Here is a 19,223-nt window from a genome sequence, read left to right on the forward strand (position 1 = left end):
CCCAGTACAACCAGAAAACACTGGAACTTGGTTAAAAGCCGAATATCGAGCAGAACTCCAGGATAAATCTCTCCAACAACCTGAACAAGCACATGTCCAAAAATATTACACCGCAGAATCGACACAATGTACTCAGGATGAGACTCCTGACACTAGTTTTCCAGTGAGGAAAACAATTTTATTCTATCCTTCTTGCTTAGACAAACAGCTCGCAATAACTTTAAAAGTCAAAGTCTGAAAATGAAATATGAAGACAGGGAGACAGCGAATAGTTCAGATCAAAGTATAGACGATTCATGAAAGAGAGAGAGAGAAAGAAATTCAGCTCGTGATCCAGCCCAGCTAAAAATGGCCAAATGAAGCTTTACAGCTATACTGTTTCTTATCTGCCTTCAGCCATCTAATTCCACCCTAATATAATCCGAATTGGTTTGGGTTAGACTCAAACACATCTGATTTGACGGCAAGCCGTCCATCTTTAATATGCAGCATTAGTTCTAATTGTTTTGTATCTGCATACTTGTGTATGTTCAGGAATGCGATATTGTGCTGTTATCAAGGCCAGTTTGAACTGGTCTTTTGCTGACTTAGTTGTTATAACAATAGAGCCTTCAGGTTACTGTGTCATTGCTATGCTGTTGCTATAAGAACATAAACATAAGAACATAAGAACTAGGAGCAGGAGTCGGCCATCTGGCCCCTCGAGCCTGCTCCACCATTCAATGAGATCATGGCTGATCTTTTGTGGACTCAGCTCCACTTTCCGGCCCGAACACCATAACCCTTAATCCCTTTATTCTTCAAAAAACTATCTATCTTTATCTTAAAAACATTTAATGAAGGAGCCTCTACTGCTTCATTGGGCAAGGAATTCCATAGATTCATAACCCTTTGGGTGAAGAAGTTCCTCCTAAACTCAGTCCTAAATCTACTTCCCCTTATTTTGAGGCTATGCCCCCTAGTTCTGCTTTTACCCGCCAGTGGAAACAACCTGCCCGCATCTATCCTATCTATTCCCTTCATAATCTTATATGTTTCTATAAGATCCCCCCTCATCCTTCTAAATTCCAACGAGTACAGTCCCAGTCTACTCAACCTCTCCTCGTAATCCAACCCCTTCAGCTCTGGGATTAACCTAGTGAATCTCCTCTGCACACCCTCCAGTGCCAGTACGTCCTTTCTCAAGTAAGGAGACCAAAACTGAACACAATACTCCAGGTGTGGCCTCACTAACACCTTATACAATTGCAGCATAACCTCCCTAGTCTTAAACTCCATCCCTCTAGCAATGAAGGACAAAATTCCATTTGCCTTCTTAATCACCTGTTGCACCTGAAAACCAACTTTCTGAGACTCATGCACTAGCACACCCAGGTCTCTCTGTACAGCAGCATGTTTTAATATTTTATCATTTAAATAATAATCCCTTTTGCTGTTATTCCTACCAAAATGGATAACCTCACATTTATCAACATTGTATTCCATCTGCCAGACCCTAGCCCATTCACTTAGCCTATCCAAATCCCTCTGCAGACTTCCAGTATCCTCTGCACTTTTTGCTTTACCACTTATCTTAGTGTCGTCTGCAAACTTGGTCACATTGCCCTTGGTCCCCAACTCCAAATCATCTATGTAAATTGTGAACAGTTGTGGGCCCAACACTGATCCCTGAGGGACACCACTAGCTACTGATTGCCAACCAGAGAAACACCCATTAATCCCCACTCTTTGCTTTCTATTAATTAACCAATCCTCGATCCATGCTACTACTTTCCCCTTAATGCCATGCATCTTTATCTTATGCAACAACCTTTTGTGTGGCACCTTGTCAAAGGCTTTCTGGAAATCCAGATATACCACATCCATTGGCTCCCCGTTATCTACCGCACTGTTAATGTCCTCAAAAAATTCCACTAAATTAGTTAGGCACGACCTGCCCTTTATGAACCCATGCTGCGTCTGCCCAATGGGACAATTTCCATCCAGGTGCCCCGTTATTTCTTCCTTGATGACAGATTCCAGCACCTTCCCTACTGCCGAAGTTAAGCTCACTGGCCTGTAATTACCCGCTTTCTACCTACCTCCTTTTTTAAACAGTGGTGTCACGTTTGCTAATTTCCAATCCGCCGGGACCACCCCAGAGTCCAGTGAATTTTGGTAAATTATCACTAGTGCATTTGCAATTTCCCTAGCCATCTCTTTTAGCACTCTGGGATGCATTCCATCAGGGCCAGGAGACTTGTCTACCTTTCGCCCCATTAGCTTGCCCATCACTACCTCCTTGGTGATATCAATCCTCTCAAGGTCCTCACCTGTCATAGCCTCATTTCCATCAGTCACTGGCATGTTATTTGTGTCTTCCACTGTGAAGACCGACCCAAAAAACCTGTTCAGTTCCTCAGCCATTTCCTCATCTCCCATTATTAAATCTCCCTTCTCATCCTCTAAAGGACCAATATTTACCTTAGCCACTCTTTTTTGTTTTATGTATTTGTAGAAACTTTTACTATCTGTTTTTATATTCTGAGCAAGTTTACTCTCATAATCTATCTTACTCTTCTTTACAGCTTTTTTAGTAGCTTTCTGTTGCCCCCTAAAGATTTCCCAGTCCTCTAGTCTCCCACTGATCTTTGCTACTTTGTATGTTTTTTCCTTCAATTTGATACTCTCCCTTATTTCCTTAGATATCCACGGTCGATTTTCCCTCTTTCTACCGTCCTTCCTTTTTGTTGGTATAAACCTTTGCTGGGCACTGTGAAAAATCACTTCGAAGGTTCTCCACTGTTCCTCAACTGTTTCACCATAAAGTCTTTGCTCCCAGTCTACCTTAGCTAGTTCTTCTCTCATCCCATTGTAATCTCCTTTGTTTAAGCACAAAACACTCGTGCTTGATTTTACCTTCTCACCCTCCATCTGTATTTTAAATTCCACCATATTGTGATCACTCCTTCCGAGAGGATCCCTAACTATGAGATCCTGAATCAATCCTGTCTCATTACACAGGACCAGATCTAGGACTGCTTGTTCCCTCGTAGGTTCCATTACATACTGTTCTAGGAAACTATCGCGGATACATTCTATAAACTCCTCCTCAAGGCTGCCTTGACCGACCTGGTTAAACCAATCAACATGTAGATTAAAATCCCCCATGATAACTGCTGTACCATTTCTACATGCATCTGTTATTTCTTTGTTTATTGCCTGCCCCACCATAATGTTACTATTTGGTGGCCTATAGATTACTCCTATCAGTGACTTTTTCGCCTCACTATTCCTGATTTCCACCCAAATGGATTCAACCTTATCCTCCATAGCACCGATGTCATCCCTTACTGTTGCCCGGATGTCATCCTTAAATAACAGAGCTACACCACCTCCCTTACCATCCACTCTGTCCTTCCGAAAGGTTTGATACCCTCGGATATTTAACTCCCAGTCGTGACCATCCTTTAACCATGTTTCAGTAATGGCCACGAAATCATAGTCATTCACGATGATTTGCGCCATCAACTCATTTACCTTATTCCGAATACTACGAGCATTCAGGTAAAGTACACTTATGTTGGCTTTTTTACCTCTGTTCTTAATCTTAACACCTCGATCAGTAACCTCTCCTAAGTTATATTTCCTCTTAACCTTTCTCCTAATTTTCCTTGTCGTTGAACCCATATCTTCCTGTAACAACCTGCCGCGTCGCTTACCATGAATGTTTTCACTTCCCGTTTTATTTATTTTCGTATTCCTGGTCCTATTCACTGAGCTCCCCTCAGTCACTGTACCTTGTACTGTCGCCCTTTTTGATTTTTGACTATGGCTTCTCTGCCTTACACTTTCCCCCTTACTGCCTTTTATTTCCGTCCCTGTTTTACTACCTTCCAACTTCCTGCATCGGTTCCCATCCCCCTGCCACATTAGTTTAAACCCTCCCCAACAGCTATAGCAAACACCCCCCCTAGGACATCGGTTCCAGTCCTGCCCAGGTGCAGACCGTCCGGTTTGTACTGGTCCCACCTCCCCCAGAACCGGTTCCAATGTCCCAGGAATTTAAATCCCTCCCTCTTGCACCATCTTTCGAGCCACGCATTCATCCTCTCTATCCTGACATTCCTACTCTGACTAGCTCGTGGCACTGGTAGCAATCCTGAGATTACTACCTTTGAGGTCCTACTTTTTAGTTTAACTCCTAGCTCCCTAAATTCAGCTTGTAGGATCTCGTCCCGTTTCTTACCTATATCGTTGGTGCCTATGTGCACCACGACAGCTGGCTGGTCACCCTTCCCCCCCAGAATGTCCTGCAGCCGCTCCGAGACATCCTTGACCCTTGCACCAGGGAGGCAACATACCATCCTGGAGTCTCGATTGCGTCCGCAGAACTGCCTGTCTATTCCCCTTACAATTGAGTCCCCTATCACTATAGCCCTGCCATTCTTCTTCCTGTCCAGCTGCGCAGCAGAGCCAGCCACGGTGCCATGAACCTGGCTGCTGCTGCCTTCCCCTGGTGAGCCATCTCCCTCAACAGTATCCAAAGCGGTATATCTGTTTTGCAGGGAGATGACCGCAGAGGACACCTGCACTGCCTTCCTACTCTTGCTCTGTCTTTTGGTCACCCATTTACTATCTCCCTCAGTACCTTTCACCTGCGGTGTGACCAACTCGCTAAACGTGCTATCCACGACGTCCTCAGCATCGCGGATGCTCCAAAGTGAGCCCATCCGCAGCTCCAGAGCCGTCAAGCGGTCTAACAGGAGCTGCAACTGGACACACGTCTTGCTCGTGAAGGAGCCAGGGACAGTGGACGTGTCCCTGAGCTCCCACATCGCACACGAGGAGCATGACACGGGTCTGAGATCTCCTGCCATGTCTTAAACCTTCGGTTAACTTCAACAATTTCAATTTCCCCAGAAAAAAATTAAATAAATAAATAAATAAACAAAGAAGAAAACAATAAATAAATATACCAATGAAAAGAAACAGAAAAACAGAAACACTACTTACCAGTCACAAAAAGCACTTCCTCCCCACCCAGCTTCGAATTCCCACCTCGATTGAAATTCCCAAACTCACTCTTTGCTGCCTCACTCCTGGCTGTCTTCTCTGTCTCACTGGGAGAACTCACTGGGAGTGAGTTTACAAGTGGCTCTTTTTAAACTGAAACGATAGATCCTGCCCTGTCCTCGGACACTGTCTTGAAAAATGTATGAATTAGTTCAGTTGAAGTGTTTGTTTTAATCTCTCCCGCTTTTCCATGTATCAGGTTCTTTTGTGTAGTAAAGTGAATTATGCTGTGTTGTGCTGTTTTGTAAGATGTATGTTTTGAGATGACCTGAGGTTATGAGAGTGTTGAAATCCTTAATTTAAAATGGGTAAAACTGGGGCTTAATATTTATCCTAAATATTTCTCTTTTACCTATTAGATGTGTTAGGAAATAGTTGACCTCTACACCCTCATTTCCAAAAAAGATACCCTTTGCATCTCAAAGGGGAGTACAGACCAAATCTATTCAACCTCGGAATCCCAATTATTCGACATTGGAATACCTGAGGTTTGGAGATTTAACACTTTCCAACTCTCTCACTTCAGAGAATAAGGAAAGTATATGAGCAACTAGAAAGCTCGACTGTCGATGTGGATACATGAGAGTGAATCCAATCTCATCAACACCTCCCACAGACAATCCAAAAAGGGAACATATTCATGATGCAATAAAACACAAGATCGATTCCACTTCTCTACCACAACAAAATGATAAAGAATCTCAGGGAGCTTGTGGCTACCCCCCTGTGACTCACAGGAACAAGACTCCTGAGCTTCCTCCCCATCAGAAACAAGAACAGGGACTGAAAGCAAGTCGGGTAAACTCTAATCATTCAGAGAAGTTTCAAATCATTTGTAATTACCTGATGAACTTGATGCAAAAAGAAATTGACCAAACAGAAAAAGAAATAGAGACCGAACTAAATCCTGAAAAAAGAAAACAATTCGGAACTTTAAACACAGCTCTTCAACAAGGCTTAGGCCTCATGCAAAATGCCATCACCACCGCTATTACAGCGAGAGACAGAATAAAAAATACATTGATTAGGACTATAGAAGTAAAATTTCTGCAATGGGCAGGGAAGCAAATGTTACAATCATTCCTCCAGAAAATGGAAACATTATCCCTTATAGACCAACAACGTTTGAGGGATCGAATCCATGGAATCCTCAATGAATGTGGGGATGTCCTTGGAAGCGACTATCGTCCATTATAGACTAGAACTGAGAATGAATGACAAGATAGTTTGCCAAACAAATGCACAGAGTACTGTTCCTTCCGACTAAAGGCTTTCCTTTGGTAGGGAAGGAGGAAGTCACTAATTGTGCAAATGAAAGGACAGACTTGAGTAAGAGCACCTCAGTGATTAATAAGAATTTAGGTCTATCAAGAGGGGGATGTGATGAATATCACATTCGCCACAGACTTCGGTTTAAAATAAGGTATTAACACAAACAGCTTTTTAAATTCAATGTGGAATAAAACCACTTCAACTAAAGGTCAGGTAAAGGTTACCACCTGATGGGAGAAACTCAAAGCTGGTTTCAAAGGCTCATTAATACAAATCTATGACAGACCACAAATTCTTTGGGAGCACTCCCTGCACCGATAAGTATTCAAAACATAAGGACAGGGAATTCTCTATATAAATAGACACACAACTCTTTCCCTAACTATACCAATTGACACTTAGAATAACGCCCACACAAAAAGTATCTGTTTTGGTATCTAAAGACCATGACAACACTGAAAAAAGACAGGCCTCTATGTGAGTCCCCCTTGCCAATATATCTTAAGACACCTGACAATTAAACAGACACTTCGATCATTAAAATATGTATTGATGATAATACATCCAATTAGCCATTTGGCTATAGGTAATTAAGCAACAATATGTGACAAGATAACAGATGCCGTCCTTGACCGATAAGAGGATTTTATGTATATAAAAACAGAGGCATTTCAGCAGAGAGGTATCCTTCTCACTCCCCTGCAGGAGTGTGGGTCAAAGCTCTGTTCTTCAAGCTTGCCTCGTCAGACAAAACCTCAGGTTTTGTAAGTGTGTTTTGTTTAACTTCTTAGAAATGTATTAAGAAATTGATAGGAGATACTTTAGGATTTTCCATGTTTCAAATATCTCATTCTATTGAGAGAAGTTAGTGTGTTAACAGATAACAGATTAGGGGCAGCACGGTAGCCTTGTGGATAGCACAGTTGCTTCACAGCTCCAGGGTCCCAGGTTCGATTCCGGCTTGGGTCACTGTCTGTGCGGAGTCTGCACATCCTCCCCGTGTGTGAGTGGGTTTCCTCCGGGTGCTCCGGTTTCCTCCCACAGTCCAAAGATGTGCAGGTTAGGTGGATTGGCCATGCTAAATTGCCCTTAGTGTCCAAAATTTCCCTTAGTGTTGGGTGGGGTTACTGGGTTATGGGGATAGGGTGGCGGTGTGGACCTTGGGTAGGGTGCTCTTTCCAAGAGCCGGTGCAGACTCGATGGGCTGAATGGCCTCCTTCTGCTCTGTAAATTCTATGATAACATAGGACTGTTAACGATTTTATATTATTAACAGATAACTAAAGACTGTTAATCAATTTATATTTTTAACTCTGCAATTCTGTATGTATCTATTGAGAGTATCTTTTATAATAAAATGCTTTGATTAAAATTATACTGTGTAGAATTACTCTCAAAGTTTAAAATCCTAAACACTCATTTCGGAAGTCTTAAAGGACTAAGGACCCATGACGATAGAGGTAACGATTTAGTTATGAGTGATGTATCCCATAAAAAGTAACTGAGATCCTGTTTAACTGTCTGAGACCCGGAAAAGCTTTCTCCCTTCGGGAGATCTATTCTGAATCTTGGCAGGAAAACAGGTTTCACTCTTTTGCTGGGTTAACCTCGAGCCTAGGTTATTAATAAAGTTTTATCAGGTCCGGAATAACCTAAATCCGTCACAGCGTCCTGAACACACTACCAATGGAAACACTGTCCTCAATTACTCTCTCTGAACAACTCAATTCAATCTCCGCCTTAACCTTCTCTGCTCCAAGGAGCAACGATCCCAGCGTTCCTGGTCTCTCCGAGTTAACAGATCTTACCTGAGGGGGGATAACATAGTCAGCAACATCAAATATTTTGTCCACACCATCTCTTCCATGGGATATGCCAAAACCTTTCACCTTGGTCATCACAGTCGACTCAATTCTTGACTCCTTCGTCTGGTAAGCTTTCTGATGCAGGAAAACATATCTGAATAGAGAGAGACACAATGTTCATCACAGGGCAGCATAGAGGGAGCGTTACTCTGTATCTAACACCGTGCTGTACCTGTCCTGGGAGTGTTTGATGGGGACAGTGTAGAGGGAGCGTTACTCTGTATCTAACCCCGTGCTGTACCTGTCCTGGGAGAGTTTGATGGGGACAGTGTAGAGGGAGCGTTACTCTGTATCTAACCCCGTGCTGTACCTGTCCTGGGAGTGTTTGATGGGGACTGTGTAGAGGGAGCTTTACTCTGTATCTAACCCCGTGCTGTACCTGTCCTGGGAGTGTTTGATGGGGACAGTGTAGAGGGAGCGTTACTCTGTATCTAACCCCGTGCTGTACCTGTCCTGGGAGTGTTTGATGGGGACAGTGTAGAGGGAGCGTTACTCTGTATCTAACCCCGTGCTGTAACTGTCCTGGGAGAGTTTGATGGGGACAGTGTAGAGGGAGCTTTACTCTGTATCTAACCCAGTGCTGTACCTGTCCTGGGTGTGTTTGATGGGGACAGTGTAGAGGGAGCTTTACTCTGTATCTAACCCCGTGCTGTACCTGTCATGGGAGTGTTTGATGGGGACAGTGTAGAGGGAGCGTTACTCTGTATCTAACCCTGTGCTGTACCTGTCCTGGGAGTGTTTGATGGGGACAGTGTAGAGGGAGCTTTACTCTGTATCTAACCCCGTGCTGTACCTGTCCTGGGAGTGTTTGATGGGGACAGTGTAGAGGGAGCTTTACTCTGTATCTAACCCCGTGCTGTACCTGTCCTGGGAGTGTTTGATGGGGACAGTGTAGAGGGAGCTTTACTCTGTATCTAACCCCGTGCTGTACCTGTCCTGGGAGTGTTTGATGGGGACAGTGTAGAGGGAGCGTTACTCTGTATCTAACCCCGTGCTGTACCTGTCCTGGGAGTGTTTGATGGGGACAGTGTAGAGGGAGCGTTACTCTGTATCTAACCCCGTGCTGTAACTGTCCTGGGAGAGTTTGATGGGGACAGTGTAGAGGGAGCTTTACTCTGTATCTAACCCCGTGCTGTACCTGTCATGGGAGTGTTTGATGGGGACAGTGTAGAGGGAGCGTTACTCTGTATCTAACCCTGTGCTGTACCTGTCCTGGGAGTGTTTGATGGGGACAGTGTAGAGGGAGCTTTACTCTGTATCTAACCCCGTGCTGTACCTGTCCTGGGAGTGTTTGATGGGGACAGTGTAGAGGGAGCTTTACTCTGTATCTAACCCCGTGCTGTACCTGTCCTGGGAGTGTTTGATGGGGACAGTGTAGAGGGAGCTTTACTCTGTATCTAACCCCGTGCTGTACCTGTCCTGGGAGTGTTTGATGGGGACAGTGTAGAGGGAGCGTTACTCTGTATCTAACACCGTGCTGTACCTGTCCTGGGAGTGTTTGATGGGGACAGTGTAGAGGAGCTTTACTCTGTATCTAACCCCGTGCTGTACCTGTCCTGGGAGTGTTTGATGGGGTCAGTGTAGAGGGAGCGTTACTCTGTATCTAACCCCGTGCTGTACCTGTCCTGGGAGTGTTTGATGGAGACTGTGTAGAGGGAGCTTTACTCTGTATCTAACCCCGTGCTGTACCTGCGCTGGCAGTGTTTGATGGGGACAGTGTAGAGGGAGCTTTACTCTGTATCTAATACTGAGCTGTACCTGTCCTGGGAGTGTTTGATGGGGACAGTGTAGAGGGAGCTTTACTCTGTATCTAACCCCATGCTGTACCTGTGTGGGAGTGTTTGATGAGGACAGTGTAGAGGGAGCTTTACTCTGTATCTAACCCCGTGCTGTACCTGTCCTGGGAGTGTTTGATGGGGACTGTGTTGAGGGAGCTTTACTCTGTATCTAACCCAGTGCTGTACCTGTCCTGAGAGTGATGATGGGGACAGTGTAGAGGGAGCTTTACTCTGTATCTAACCCCGTGCTGTACCTGTCCTGGGAGTGTTTGATGGGGACAGTATAGAGGGAGCTTTACTCTGTATCTAACCCCGTGTGCACCTGTCCTGGGAGTGTTTGATGGGGACAGTGTAGAGGGAGCTTTACTCTGTATCTAACCCCGTGCTGTACATGTCCTGGGAGTGTTTGATGGGGACAGTGTAGAGGGAGCTTTACTCTGTATCTAACCCTGTGCTGGTCCTGTGCTGGGAGTGTTTGATGGGGACAGTGTAGAGGGAGCTTTATTCTGTATCTAACCCCGTGCTGTACCTGTGCTGGGAGTGTTTGATGGGGACAGTGTAGAGGGAGCTTTACTCTGTATCTAACCCCGTGCTGTACATGTCCTGGGAGTGTTTGATGGGGACAGTGTAGAGGGAGTTTTACTCTGTATCTAACCCCGTGGTGTACCTGTCCTGGGAGTGTTTGATGGGGACAGTGTAGTGGGAGCTTTACTCTGTATCTAACCCCGTGCTGTACCTGTCCTGGGAGTGTTTGATGGGGACAGTGTAGAGGGAGCTTTACTCTGTATCTAACCCTGTGCTGTACCTGTCCTGCGAGTGTTTGATGGGGACAGTGTAGTGGGAGTTTTACTCTGTATCTAACCCCATGCTGTACCTGTCCTGGTAGTGTTTGATGGGGACAGTGTAGAACATAGAACATAGAACATAGAACATTACAGCGCAGTAGAGGCCCTTCGGCCCTCGATGTTGCGCCGACCTGTGAAACCACTCTAAAGCCCATATACACTATTCCCTTATCGTCCATATGTCTATCCAATGACCATTTCAATGCCCTTAGTGTTGGCGAGTCCACAACTGTTGCAGGCAGGGCATTCCACGCCCTTACTACTCTCTGAGTAAAGAACCTACCTCTGACGTCTGTCTTATATCTATCTCCCCTCAATTTAAAGCTATGTCCCCTCGTGCTAATCATCACCATCCGAGGAAAAAGGCTCTCACTGTCCACCCTATCCAATCCTCTGATCATTTTGTATGCCTTAATTAAGTCACCTCTTAACCTTCTTCTCTCTAACGAAAACAGCCTCAAGTCCCTCAGCCTTTCCTCATAAGATCTTCCCTCCATACCAGGCAAAATTCTGGTAAATCTCCTCTGCACCCTTTCCAATGCTTCCACATCCTTCCTATAATGCGGCGACCAGAATTGCATGCAATGCTCCAAATGCGGCCGCACGAGAGTTTTGTACAGCTGCAACAAGACCTCATGGCTCCGAAACTCAATCCCTCTATCAATAAAAGCTAACACACCGTACGCCTTCTTAACAACCCTCTCAACCTGGGTGGCAACTTTCAGGGATCTATGTATATAGACACCGAGATCTCTCTGCTCATCCACACTGCCAAGAATCTTACCATTAGCCCAGTAGTCTATCTTCCTGTTATTCCTTCCAAAATGAATCACCTCACACTTTTATAGAACATAGAACATAGAACATAGAACAATACAGCGCAGTACAGGCCCTTCGGCCCACGATGTTGCACCGAAACAAAAGCCATCTAACCTACACTATGCCATTATCATCCATATGTTTATCCAATAAACTTTTAAATGCCCTCAATGTTGGCGAGTTCACTACTGTAGCAGGTAGGGCATTCCACGGCCTCACTACTCTTTGCGTAAAGAACCTACCTCTGACCTCTGTCCTATATCTATTACCCCTCAGTTTAAAGTTATGTCCCCTCGTGCCAGCCATATCCATCCGCGGGAGAAGGCTCTCACTGTCCACCCTATCCAACCCCCTGATCATTTTGTATGCCTCTATTAAGTCTCCTCTTAACCTTCTTCTCTCCAACGAAAACAACCTCAAGTCCATCAGCCTTTCCTCATAAGATTTTCCCTCCATACCAGGCAACATCCTGGTAAATCTCCTCTGCACCCGCTCCAAAGCCTCCACGTCCTTCCTATAATGCGGTGACCAGAACTGTACGCAATACTCCAAATGCAGCCGTACCAGAGTTCTGTACAGCTGCAACATGACCTCCTGACTCCGGAACTCAATCCCTCTACCAATAAAGGCCAACACTCCATAGGCCTTCTTCACAACCCTATCAACCTGGGTGGCTTTCAGGGATCTATGTACATGGACACCTAGATACCTCTGCTCATCCACACTTTCAAGAACTTTACCATTAGCCAAATATTCCGCATTCCTGTTATTCCTTCCAAAGTGAATCACCTCACACTTCTCTACATTAAACTCCATTTGCCACCTCTCAGCCCAGCTCTGCAGCTTATCTATATCCCTCTGTAACCTGCTACATCCTTCCACACTATCGACAACACCACCGACTTTAGTATCGTCTGCAAATTTACTCACCCACCCTTCTGCGCCTTCCTCTAGGTCATTGATAAAAATGACAAACAGCAACGGCCCCAGAACAGATCCTTGTGGTACTCCACTTGTGACTGTACTCCATTCTGAACATTTCCCATCAACCACCACCCTCTGTCTTCTTTCAGCTAGCCAATTTCTGATCCACATCTCTAAATCACCCTCAATCCCCAGCCTCTGTATTTTTTGCAATAGCCTACCGTGGGGAACCTTATCAAACGCTTTGCTGAAATCCATATACACCACATCAACTGCTCTACCCTCGTCTACCTGTTCAGTCACCTTCTCAAAGAACTCAATAAGGTTTGTGAGGCATGACCTACCCTTCACAAAGCCATGCTGACTATCCCTGATCATATTATTCCTATCTAGATGATTATAAATCTTGTCTCTTATAATCCCCTCCAAGACTTTACCCACTACAGACGTGAGGCTCACCGGTCTATAGTTGCCGGGGTTGTCTCTGCTCCCCTTTTTGAACAAAGGGACCACATTTGCTGTCCTCCAGTCCTCTGGCACTATTCCTGTAGCCAATGATGACATAAAAATCAAAGCCAAAGGTCCAGCAATCTCTTCCCTGGCCTCCCAGAGAATCCTAGGATAAATCCCATCAGGTCCCGGGGACTTATCTATTTTCAGCCTGTCCAGAATTGCCAACACCTCTTCCCTACGTACCTCAATGCCATCTATTCTATTAGCCTGGGGCTCAGCATTCTCCTCCACAACATTATCTTTTTCCTGAGTGAATACTGATGAAAAATATTCATTTAGTATCTCGCCTATCCCTTCAGACTCCACACACAATTTCCCATCCCTGTCCTTGACTGGTCCTACTCTTTCCCTAGTCATTCGCTTATTCCTGATATACCTATAGAAAGCTTTTGGGTTTTCCTTGATCCTTCCTGTCAAATACTTCTCATGTCCCCTCCTTGCTCGTCTTAGCTCTCTCTTTAGATCCTTCCTCGCTACCTTGTAACTATCCATCGCCCCAACCGAAACTTCACACCTCATCTTCACATAGGCCTCCTTCTTCCTCTTAACAAGAGATTCCACTTCCTTGGTAAACCACGGTTCCCTCGCTCGACGCCTTCCTCCCTGTCTGACCGGTACATACTTATCAAGAACACGCAGTAGCTGATCCTTGAACAAGCCCCACTTATCCAGTGTGCCCAACACTTGCAGCCTACTTCTCCACCTTATCCCCCCCAAGTCACGTCTAATGGCATCATAATTGCCCTTCCCCCAGCTATAACTCTTGCCCTGCGGTGTATACTTATCCCTTTCCATCATTAACGTAAACGTCACCGAATTGTGGTCACTGTCCCCAAAGTGCTCTCCTACCTTCAAATCCAACACCTGGCCTGGTTCATTACCCAAAACCAAATCCAACGTGGCCTCGCCTCTTGTTGGCCTGTCAACATATTGTTTGAGGAAACCCTCCTGCACACACTGTACAAAAAACGACCCATCTATTGTACTCGAACTATATATTTTCCAGTCAATATTTGGAAAGTTAAAGTCTCCCATAATAACTATCCTGTTACTTTCGCTCTTATCCAGAATCATCTTCGCCATCCTTTCCTCTACATCCCTAGAACTATTAGGAGGCCTATAAAAAACTCCCAACAGGGTGACCTCTCCTTTCCTGTTTCTAACTTCAGCCCATACTACCTCGGCAGAAGAGTCCCCATCTAGCATCCTCTCCGCCACCGTAATACTGCTCTTGACTAGCAGCGCCACACCTCCCCCTCTTTTGCCTCCTTCTCTGAGCTTACTAAAACACCTAAACCCCGGAACCTGCAACATCCATTCCTGTCCCTGCTCTATCCATGTCTCCGAAATGGCCACAACATCGAAGTCCCACAACACCGAAGTCTGCATTAAACTCCATTTGCCACCTCTCAGCCCAGCGCTGCAGCTTATCTATGTCCCTCTGTAACTTGTAACATCCTTCCGCACTGTCCACAACTCCACCGACTTTAGTGTCATCTGCAAAGTTACTCACCCATCCTTCTACGCCCTCCTCCAGGTCATTTATAAAAATGACAAACAGCAGTGGCCCCAAAACAGATCCTTGTGGTACACCACTAGTAACTGGGCTCCAGTCTGAACATTTCCCATCAACCACCACCCTTTGTCTTCTTCCAGCTAGCCAATTTCTGATCCAAACTGCTAAATCACCCTCAATCCCCAGCCTCCGTATTTTCTGCAGTAGCCTACCGTGGGGAACCTTATAAAACGCTTTACTGAAATCCATATACACCACATCAACTGCTTTACCCTCATCCACCTGTTTGGTCACCTTCTCAAAGAACTCAATAAGGTTTGTGAGGCACGACCTACCCTTCACAAAACAGTGTTGACTATCTCTAATCAAATTATTCCTTTCCAGATGATTATACATCCTATCTCTTATAAACCTTTCCAAGATTATGCCCACAACAGAAGTAAGGCTCACTGGTCTATAGTTACCGGGATTGTCTCTACTCCCCTTCTTGGACAAGATAATCCATGGTAATCGACCAGACCACACAATCTGACCAACACATCCACCAGCATGAAAGTCAACGGCCACGTGACCTCCTGCCGACTGGACTCCGGGAGCACCCAGAGCTTTGTACACCCGAATACGGTAAGGCGCTGCTCCCTTACGGTACACCCTACCAATCAAAGTATCTCCCTGGCCTCCGGATCCCACCACGTAGCGATCCGGGGATACTGCACGGTCACGCTCACAGTCCAAGGCGTAGAGTTCCACGGTTTTTGCCTCTACGTCCTCCCTAACCTCTGCGCTGCACTTATCCTCGGCCTGGATTTCCAGTGCAACCTCCAGAGCCTGACCCTTAAATTCGGCGGACCCTTACCACCCCTCACTGTGTGCGGCCTTCCGACCCTAAAGGTCGATCCTCCTTCCCTCTTTGCCAATCTAACTCCAGATTGCAAACCCGTCGCCACCAGGAGCAGACGGTACAGCACCCAGGATAAGGCCTTCATCAGGTCCGAGGTCCAGCGGTTGCTTCGGGAGGGAGTCATCGAGGCAGCAACAGACCCTGGAGAGCCCAAGTGGTCGTGGTTAAGTCTGGGGAGAACAACCGAATGGTCGTGGACTACAGCCAGACCATCAATCGGTACACGCAGCTCGACGCGTACCCCCTCCCACGCATATCTGACATGGTTAACCAGATTGCACAGTACCGGGTCTTCTCAACGGTGGACCTGAAATCCGCTTACCACCAGCTCCCCATTCGTAAATCGGACCGGCATACACCGCCTTCGAGGCAGACGGCCGGCTATATCACTTCCTTAGGGTCCCCTTCGGCGTCACCAATGGGGTTTCGGTCTTCCAAAGGGAGATGGATCGAATGGTCGACCGGTACGGCTTGCGGGCCACGTTTCCGTACCTAGACAATGTGACCATCTGCGGCCACGATCAGCAGGACCACGATGCCAACCTCGCTAAATTTCTCCACACCGCCACTCTCCTCAACCTCACGTACAACAAGGAGAAGTGTGTGTTCCGTACAAACTGCTTAGCCATCCTCGGCTACGTGGTCCAGAACGGAGTCCTGGGCCCGATCCCGACCGCATGCGCCCCCTCATGGAGCTCCCCCACTGCCCCAAGGCCCTCAAACGCTGCCTGGGGTTGCAGCCACCTGGGTTGGCCACTTCCCAACTTATAATGGAGATCCGCAAAGGCTACAGGGAAATTCAGCCAACACAGGAAAAAACTAGCATGCGCAGAAATCCTGTGTATTAGAACTTGCAAAAGCCCAGACAGCACTGAAACTCACAGCCATCGGCATACTGATGAGCGATCCCCGGGAACAATGGAAACATTTAAGGTGAACAAGGCCAAGCCAGACTCCTCGGCGCCAGCAGGAGCCAAGACGAAGGAAGGCCAACGGACACTCAGGGACTCCCAGCGATCAGGCAACGGCTCCAGTATTGGAGAAATCGATCCCAGTGATCGGGACGCAGTCCAATCACTTGGAACCAGGTACGAGATCCGCCCCGAAGGGCGCGAAGCCCCTGGGGACGATAAAGTAGAACCCCCAAGTTCAAATCATCCTTCTTTGGCAGGGTCACTCAGCAACTTGAACCAACCCTTGACAGTGACCTGTCTTGTTGCCGCCAACCAAGTAAGTCTCAAGTCAACGCTCGCTACGAGATAGGCACTCCTAGCTACCAGTCCTTACCAGCTTTTGAATCCCGCAGACTCAGAACCCGAACGAAAGGCCATTTGTTCCCCTGACCTGGTGGGCCAGTCCGAAGCTAAATATAGGCCTTTTAGTGATAGAGATAGTCTAGTAAGTAGAGATTATGCATGAGTAGTGACTTCCTGTGTATAATAAATGTGTTTTGATTTGAATCTTACTAATTGGTGTGTTGAGTTATTGATCGTTACTTGAACTTGAACCTTGTGGCGGTATCATAAAGATACCTGGCGACCCGAGAGCAAAGGTTAAACAAACAGAGCAAATTCAGTAAAGACCCAGTGGGCAACGAATTAAGAGCCAACCAAAGTTAGCAACAGGGTTCTTCTCGTATTACGCTCAGTGGGTCCCAAACTATGCGGACAAGGCCCGCCCACTCATACAGTCCACTCATTTCCACCTGACGGCCGAGGCCCAACAGGCCTTCGCCCGGATCAGAGCTGATATTGCCAAAGCTGGAATGCACGCTGTAGACGAAACACTTCCTTTCCAAGTAGGAAGCGACGCATCGGACGTCGCCCCTGCCGCCACCCTCAACCAGGCAGGCAGGCCCGGGGCATTCTTCTCCCGCACCCTCCATGCCTCCGAAATCCGGCACTCATCCACCGAAAAGGAGGCCCAGGCTATCGTTGAGGCTGTTGGAGGCATTGGAGGCATTACCTGGCCGGCAGGAGATTCACTCTCCTCACTGACCAACGGTCGGTAGCCTTCATGTTCAACAACACACAGCGGGGCAAGATCAAAAATGACAAAATCTTGCGGTGGAGAATCGAGCTCTCCACCTATAACTCCGAGATTAAGTATCGCCCCGGCAAACGCAACGAGCCCCCAGACGCCCTATCCCGAGGTACATGTGCCAGCGCACAGGTAGACCGACTCCGGACCCTGCACGACAGCCTTTGTCACCCAGGGGTCACTCGGTTGTACCACTTCATTAAGGCACAAAATTTGCCCTACTCCGTCGAGGAAGTAAGGACGATCACCAGGGACTGCCAGGTCTGTGCGGAGTGCAAACCGCACTTCTACCGGCCAGACCGCGCGCGCCTGGTGAAGGCCTCCCACCCCTTTGAACACCTCGGCGTGGATTTCAAAGGCCCCCTCCCCTCCTCCGACCGACACACATATTTCCTCAGTGTGATCGATGAATATTCCCGGTTTCCCTTCGCCATCCCATGCCCCGACATGACGTCTGCCACCGTTATTAAAGCCCTTAACTCTATCTTCACTCTGTTCGGTTTCCCCGCCTACATCCACAGTGACAGGGGATCCTCATTAATGAGCGATGAGCTGCATCAGTTCCTGCTCAGCAGGGGTATCGCCTCCAGCAGAACGACCAGCTACAACCCCCGGGGAAACGGGCAGGTGGAGAGGGAGAATGGGACGGAATGGAGGGCCGTCCAGCTGGCCCTGCGGTCCAGGAATCTCCCAGCCTCCCGCTGGCAGGAGGTCCTCCCTGATGCTCTCCACTCCATTCGCTCGTTACTCTGCACTGCCACTAACAGGACACCGCAGGAACGTCTCTTTGCCTTCCCCAGGGAGACCACATCCGGGGTATCGCTCCCGACTGGGCTCACAGCTCCGGGAACCGTGCTTCTCCGTAAACATGTGCGGCTCCACAAGGCGGACCCGTTGGTGGAAAGGGTGCACCTGCTCCACGCAAACCCCCAGTCCGCCTACGTGGCATTCCCCGACGGCCGCCAGGATACCGTCTCCCTCAGGGACCTCGCACCAGCAGGTTCCGCCCCCACACCACCCCCACACCACCCCCCTCCCCTCCCCCGTCGCCCCCATCACCCCCGTCGCACCCCCCTCCCCTCCCCGCCGCCCCCACACCACCCCCGTCGCCCCCGGCGCCACCCTCCCCTCCCCCTCCGCCCCCATCACCCCCCCTAGGAGCGTCCGTCCTCCCTGTGCCCACCCCCGTTGATGAAGAGGATTCCGGCTCCCGGAGTCAACTTTGACCAGGTCAGCACCAACATCGCCGGCTCCACTGCGTCGATCCCAGAGGACGAGCAAGGCGCCGGACCGGGTGAACCTGACCGGCCCTCCGGGTGACCAGAGACACTTTTTACTGTTCTGTAAATATTAAAGATTGCGAATTGTATATAGTTCTCCACCACCCCCGCCGGACTCAATTTTAACAGGGGGTGAATGTGGTAAACCACTGTGTCCCTATATTAAGGGTTGTACGGTAGAACCTGCACTACAGGTTCACCTGGGCCCCTGCATGCTAGCTCCGCCCAGGAGGCGGGGTGTAAATATGCGTGGCCTCCAGCTCGCAGCCATTTCGCCAGCTGCTGTGGGAGGCCACAGTTCAGATACTAAGAAAGCCTCAATTTGAATTCAACTTCGTCTCCAGCCAAACTGATCGTGCCTCAGCGCCCAGATTGAGCTTCACCGGCTTCCGACCGCTGTCCACCCTGATGTAGT

At 47.7% G+C, this 19,223-nt stretch overlaps 1 protein-coding gene across 1 annotated transcript in view; it reads right to left on the reverse strand.

Annotated features, from left to right (window-relative positions):
- LOC140410092 (P2X purinoceptor 3-like) overlaps positions 1-19,223 on the reverse strand; it is a 234,590-nt gene that overhangs the window by 97,718 nt on the left and 117,649 nt on the right. The window contains exon 2 of the mRNA XM_072498029.1: positions 8,136-8,286. Coding sequence (XP_072354130.1) covers positions 8,136-8,286 — 151 coding nt within the window. The remainder of the gene's footprint in view (positions 1-8,135; positions 8,287-19,223) is intronic.

Source organism: Scyliorhinus torazame, chromosome 4 (assembly GCF_047496885.1).
Source record: "Scyliorhinus torazame isolate Kashiwa2021f chromosome 4, sScyTor2.1, whole genome shotgun sequence".
Lineage (NCBI taxonomy): Eukaryota > Metazoa > Chordata > Chondrichthyes > Carcharhiniformes > Scyliorhinidae > Scyliorhinus > Scyliorhinus torazame.